Source organism: Populus euphratica, unplaced genomic scaffold (genome assembly GCF_000495115.2).
Source record: "Populus euphratica unplaced genomic scaffold, PopEup_1.0 scaffold205.1, whole genome shotgun sequence".
NCBI classification, from domain to species: Eukaryota; Viridiplantae; Streptophyta; class Magnoliopsida; order Malpighiales; family Salicaceae; genus Populus; species Populus euphratica.
In genome coordinates, this window is record NW_011500090.1 from 116,639 (window position 1) to 123,804 (window position 7,166).

The 7,166-nt window shown below is 34.6% G+C and overlaps 1 protein-coding gene across 1 annotated transcript in view; it reads right to left on the reverse strand.

Moving 5' to 3' along the window:
- Positions 1-491: 491 nt before the first annotated feature.
- LOC105109112 (protein PIR) overlaps positions 492-7,166 on the reverse strand; it is a 24,385-nt gene continuing 17,710 nt past the window's right edge. The window contains exons 27-30 of the mRNA XM_011003712.1: positions 3,406-3,613; positions 3,036-3,208; positions 1,910-2,116; positions 492-954 (exon numbers count right to left, since the gene is read on the reverse strand). Coding sequence (XP_011002014.1) covers positions 760-954; positions 1,910-2,116; positions 3,036-3,208; positions 3,406-3,613 — 783 coding nt within the window. The 3' untranslated portion in view covers positions 492-759. The remainder of the gene's footprint in view (positions 955-1,909; positions 2,117-3,035; positions 3,209-3,405; positions 3,614-7,166) is intronic.

A 7,166-nucleotide genomic window follows, 5' to 3' on the forward strand; every position in this document is an offset into this window, starting at 1 on the left:
CACAAGGTGGCAAAGCTGTCGGAACATAAGTCAACGTTCTTTCAAAAATATAATTCCTAGTTCACTTTTTCTTTACTATTTGCCAGCTGTAGTAGTGATATTAGTTAAGGTTCTCTAATTCTAATAATAATAAGTGCATTTGATATTCCGGTAGTTTTTATATTTATAATTTTAAAAGCATAAGTTTTAAAAAAATATTTATAGCTGTTATTTAAAAAATAATATTTAGATAAAACTACTATGCCATAGATTTTATCTTTTACAAGACCGGATTTCAAATACAATTATATATAAAATCTAGTGCGAAAAAAAAATATTATTTAACTAGCAAAATGAATTTTTTATTAGAAAAAACCAAAAATATGAACAATATCAAAAGGTCTCCAACTCCCTATCTTGTTGGGTTTTTTATGCTCAAGAAAAAAAAATAGTTATTATTTTTTTTTAGCAAAATTGTTTTTTTTTTTTAAAAAAAAAAAAACCAATAAACCTCAAGAATGAAAGGTCAGTGCTTTCTCATTTGCATTCAAGACTGATGTCCATTAAAAAACACAAAGGGAGATAAATCCCCTGTATGTTTGTAGAAAATATACAAATTGAATTCAGTCTCTCAAGAGTTCATGTCAGGGAACACATTACCAACTACAATTTGATAATCAATAATGATAATGGTAATAAAACTTGACGACACTAAATGCATTGATATTACAAGAAAGACAAAAAACAATAGAAGTGGAAGGGGGATTGCAGGACTCACATTCAGGCACCTTTTTGAGGCAATGTTTCAAATGCTGAAACAGTGTTCTCGAACTTAATCCGATGCAGAGGGGCACCACTTTGCTTGATAGCACACGCTATCTTGTCTTCAAGGGGGCACCGGGCTTTCAGCATCGAGAAAACATGATTGTTCAACCTTCTTGCTTTCTTCATGGCTTCTAATAGGGTTTCCCATCCCTTAGCAAAAGAAGAATGTCAACAGGCTAAAAGCAAGGACTAATCAATCAAAACATGAAAAATGTTTAAACAGGCTAAAAGCATGTGAATCAACCCACTGTTTCCGTTGTACTTGGTTGTAAGTGCAGTCAAAGCTTTAAATTGATTTTACAAGTTACAGTTCTTTCTTTGGAGTGAAGAAAACATAAGAGTAATTGTATATACTAGTTCTATGGTTACAGATTATGAAGCATCATATTTTCTGTACTTTGTAATAGATTTATTGATATAGAGCTTAGTTTTGATTCAGGGTATTAGTCCACTCAATGCGATCAAGCATTATGACTCGTTGAATGTGAATATCACTATGACTAAGATTGTCAGGTGAGAACATCATGCTAGTGATCAGGCAAATCATGTACGCCAGAACAATTGGATGCTAACAAATTCAAACCATGAAAGGGCATGGGTTGACTGATGGTCAGTTTAGCTGGGCAAAACCGTAAAACATGAATTGCAACCTAGATTCTGAGCCGTGTAAATGCTAGCAAGCAAAGTTGGTATGTGGACTCAAGGCTCAACAGGACTGCACGTCCCAAATTACATTTAATGAAAAGCAGGGAGAATAAATTGACGCCATTTAGAAAATGTCCAGTTCTTTGAAGAAAGCACCATAAGTAGAGCGCAACAAAATAAATGGTAAAACATTAAGAACTGCAATCATTTATTTTAATCCTACATAATGAGTAAAACCTTACATGATACGAATATGAGCAGAAAGAAAAGAACTAAATGAACGACGTTTATACGCAGAATCAGTTATAGCACAACTGGCAGATGGTAATCCATCAATTGAGGAATTTGTGTTCGAGTCCAGCAGAAGAAAATATTTTAAATATATAGCAATGATTTTCTATAGACAGGCATATTACTCATGAATGCAGAAAATTTCAAGCATAGACGTAAATTTCAATACCTGGGCAACATGAGGATTCTTCTGTGCTTGGCTAAGCAACCCAGCCTCCACTTCTGCAATATTGAGGACTTGATATGAAAAATCAAAGAGTTCAAAATGCATCTGCTGTCCAAGCAAATAGATTATGGTACAACCACCCCATGCAACTGAGTCACCCAAGACTTCAAAATTATTTGATGATACTTGAACAGAATCCTCCAGGTGTCCCTACAATTCAAGTATTAAAACAAATTAGCTGAAAGAAAAGTTATCACTTCTGTGGCTATACAAGAGGTAAACCTAAAGGTTCATCATCCTTGTAAAGGAGTAGTCAATTATTTTAATGCAAGAATTTATACATATTGATCACAATTTACTATTAAATGATTTCTTAATTGAACCAGTGGTCCACATGCCCAACTAACAGTTTTTTATCACAACTGTAGTAACCTCCAGATATATATACGGCTATTAATGGCAAGGAGAATGTTCCACTCAAAATGGTTTTCTCAATCCCACGGGATTGAATGAGTAATATGATGCGTGCAGTTCTTAGCCTTGACCTGGATTGTAACACCCGCCCCCACACCACAGCACCACCCCATACCACAACACCACAACACCACAACATCATTGTGGCTGCTCATCAGGAGGTATCACATGTCTGGGAATTAGTACCTCATCAGCATGGTTGTCAAATCAAGATTTAAATGATAAATCAGAAAGATTATTTCTGATTAAATCAGACTATGAGACATGAGTTATTTATACAATACAATAATGAAAACAGCATGAATACACCTTTTAAAAGACATTATTAATTTCAGAATGGTAAAAAGCTTGTCATATGATTGTCATTTTGCAGAATCTGAGAATGATAATAGTTGTCTAAGATTTTAGTAATAAAATAAAATAGTTCATGTGTGAAATTTTTTGCCCAAAAATACATATTAATGAGAAGTACAACCCACAACACTATGGAGATGGCTGTTGAGAAAAGTTGTGTACCAAGTAACAGATAGATTTACTCTTAGTCTAGAATATGAACTAATACCTCAACTGATAAAACTGAAGATGATTATTGTTCAGATATATTACCTAAGTGTGAAGTTATTATAAAAATAAACTGTAGAAGGTCATTCCTTACAATTTGAAGGCCACTATATATACGGTAAAAATCCCTTGAAGTTGTAATGTCAATGAACCCTGTCTTGGGAGCAGCACTCCATTTACAGCAATATTTATCCAATGCAGCACTGGTAAAAGCAAGGGCATATTCCAGCACACTTCCAGTATTCATGTTAGCTTTGTAAAGAAGATCTGCAACAAAATGAAGACACCAGACCACAAAATTAAAAATTAAGGAAACCAAGGGAACAAAACTTGAATATAATAACAGGCATCAAAATACAGTGACTAACTACTGTTATTACAAAATAACTGGCATATGTTTTTGCTTCTATAAAGATGGTCAACCAAACAGCAAAAAGCCATCTGAAGAGAAATGAATTATGCACCTGCAGCTTCTGCCTGTTTTGACATGGTATAAAAAGATGTTGGATTTGGACAACCAGGGTTAGACACTATTGCAGCAGTGGCTGATTTGAAAAGATTGACAAAAGGACTATTCCCACCATCCTGTGAATGCAATATTTGGCCATCTGCACCAGGAAACAAGCCCAACCAAGGGGCAGTTTGCATGAAATGCATGGTATCAACTTCCCTCTGTCAATCATGTAAAACAAATATAAGAGGCAGTATGAAACATTGGTTCCCAATCATAACAGAAGTCAACTAAATGAGCCATGTTAATGTTTTGCAGACTAAACAATATATTGTGGCATACAGAATCAGGTTAATTAGCCTGCCAGGCAAGCCTTTTGCCTAACCAAATTAATGTAAATGAAAAACCTAGTTCAGATTTTTTTTTTCATTATTTTCTAATGCTCGTCTTTATTTTCATTAACAGTCATTTACTCAACCAAATGTTTCATTCCAAATGTGATTTTCCAGATAAAATAGAGATAGATTACAGGCCCAGTGATGTATTATTGTAAGAAAATGTTTCATGTGACTAAATGCATGAATAATAATTGCTTTACTCCATTAATAAGATTAATCTAAGATCTAAACATACAACAACGTTGATTACTACATTGGTTCAACAAATAACAATTGGATCCACTTGCACATCATTTACAACAACAAAACAGGACATAAATAGATGGTGAAAAGAGATTAGGGGCATCTGGCATTGAGTGATTGGTTCAATGACTTTTAAGTAGAGTAGATCAAGCACACGTTCAGAGCTCTGATCTAAGATGAACATGATACCATATTAGGCCATATTCTGTATATGGCAATAGTTTATATTTACAGAATCTTTGTGGTTGATGGAGCAATGTTTGGGATTTATGTGGTTGGAGGAGCAATGTTTGGGATTTTGAATGATTTGATAAAAGGAAATCATGCATGTAATTACAATCATTAGGCTGTAAATAGGGAGAATTCTAACTATTTAAAGAGAGGTAGACCTCCATTGAGAGGAATCAAAACCACAACCAATTTCAACCTTCATAACATGGTATCAGAGCTCTTAGCTTAAATTTATGGAGTTGTGAGAAATTCTCATCTTGATTTGTGGGCTGATTCATTTCATTTTATTTTTTTTAGCTTGGGATAATCTTTGGCTTGGGCTGATTTGTATCAGCATCTTATTTTGTGGCATTAGTGTCTTCATTAGGCTTGTCTATTTTTTTGGGGCTGTTGTGTTTTCTTATTCATGCTAGAAGAGAAAATTTCCATTGTTCGCATGAATGGCAAGAATTACACTTCTTGAGAATTTCAGTATCAGATGTTCGTCAAAGGAAAAGGAATTATGGAATCATTTGGATGGGTCCTCTACAGTTCCAACTGATCCCAAAGAACTTGGTTCTTGGGAAAGCAAGGTTGTTTCTTGGTTGTTGAGTTCTATTGAACATCTTATGGTCAACAATCTTTATTCCTTTAATACCGCTAAGGAAATGTGAGATTCACTTCGGTGGATGTATCATTAAGATAACTCTGCTCAAAAGTTCCAAATTAGAGTTGGACATTGGAAATTATTGCCTAGGGAATTAATCAATTGAGCAATATTATCTGAGTTTCCTAAACTAGTGGAGTGCTTATTCTGGTTTGGTGCAATCTAAGGTTCTAAAGAAAGCGTTGGGGGCAGTACAAGCTGTCCATTCCGAGAAAATTTGAGAGTGTACGTGTTGGGCTGTTGGGCTGATTGACCGCAAACCTGTTCCAACATTGGATGAGTGCCTAGGAGAGCTTCTGCATGAGGAACAACGTCTTGCCTCACAACATTGCATTACCCAAGACATTGGCATTACTAAGATAGTCAACGTGGCCCACGCAACTCAAGGCAAAGGTAAATCCAAATCCCTGCCACAATGCTACAATTGCAAGGAGTTTGGGCACATAGCAAAGAATTGCGACAAGAAGTTTTGCAATTACTGCAAAAAGAAAGGTCACATTATTAAGGACTATCGCATACAAACTTAAAATTGATCTATCCATGCCTTGCATATTGTTGTCTAGTCCAACCTTGTGACTATGCCTTTAAATCTACCAGCTGTCACGGGATATTCTTCTACTCTTACACCAGAGCATGTCCAACATATGATAGTTTTTGCTCTCTATGCTCTTGGACTTCACGGTAAGACAAAGCTACTCCCCTCTTCGTCATTAATTGACTTTGCGGCTTCCAATCACATGACTGGCAATTTCAAAGCACTATAAAATGTTTGTAAGTATGATGGTGCGCAAAATATTAAAATAGTTGATGGTCGTGCTGTTCCTATTACTGCCATTGACAATTTAGGGTCTGCCTTCACCGATGTTTTTGGGTATCTTGACTTGCCAATTTAATCTTTGTTGGCCAATTGGTAGAAAATGATTATTCCTTTCATTTTGACCATTGTAGTTGTTGTGTGCAAGATCAAGCACCAGGCCAAGTGGTAGTGACAAGGCCTAAAGTGGGATGAATTTTTCCTCTTCAGTCTTTTTGTATGCCTTGTTTAGTATATTTGGGTTGTTCCGGTATTGCCAATACAAGTCATCTTTGGCATAAGAATTTAGGACATCCTAGTTCTGTTATTTTGAAGTGTCTTGTTAAAAGTGGCTATTTGAATAATATACATGAGTGTTCTTCCTCTCATTTGTCTTTTGATTGTTCTTCTTGTAAACTTGATAAAAACAAATCCTTATCATTTCCTACGCAAGGAAGTCAAGCTTCTGCCTATTTTGAAATTATTCATACTGATGTTTGAGTGTGTATCATGTTCTTTCTCATGCACAATATAGATATTTTGTAATATTTATTGATGACCATAGTAGATTCACATGGGTCTATTTCCTTCATTCTAAAGCTGATGTGTTTATTTTTCAAACCTTTTTTGTTCTATTAGAGACAATTTTTTGCCAGTATTAAGATCTTATGCTCTAATTTTGAGGGGGAATGCATGTCTTATGACTTTCAATCCTTCATACAACAGAAAGGTATTATCTCCCAATGTTCATATCCTTATACTCAATAAAAGAGAGTTGTTGAGCATAAGAATCAACATCTTTTAGATGTTGTCCATACATTATTGCTTGAATCTATAGTACCTCCTCGATTTTGGGTGAAAGCTTTACCAACAGTCGTCTATTTGATTAATCATCTACCTTCTCAAACCTTGAATCTTAATCCTCCATATTTATTTATTTTTGTTTGGAGTCCCTCCTAACTATAATTCTCTTCATGTTTTTAGTTGTATTTGTTTTGTTCACTTACCTACCATCTAACATCACAAGCTTGTTACGTAGGTTGTTTAGCGTTCTTTTCTTGTCTATAGCAATTCCCATAAAGGATTTGTTTGTTATGATGCAGATAATAACAAGATTCACATATCAAAAAATTGTGGTTTTCTATGAAAATCAATATTTCCATCTCGTGCAAATTTGTTTCTTCTTCTGTGTTGCTTCCTTCTTTTGATGACGTGACTACTATTGTTGATTGTTTTAAACTAAGAATTGTTTATCAACGACGTCACCCACTACCTCTTTCTACTCCTGAACTAACATCTGATCATGTTTTACAAAAGCCTCATGATTAGTACTTAAAAGTGCATTTTTATCATGGTTTTATATCATCATTTTGCACTTGAAGTATCAATAACTCCTTAACCAAAGCATATTTTATAATAATATATCTAATAATATAAGATAACTTTAATTTGTGGTAAATGTC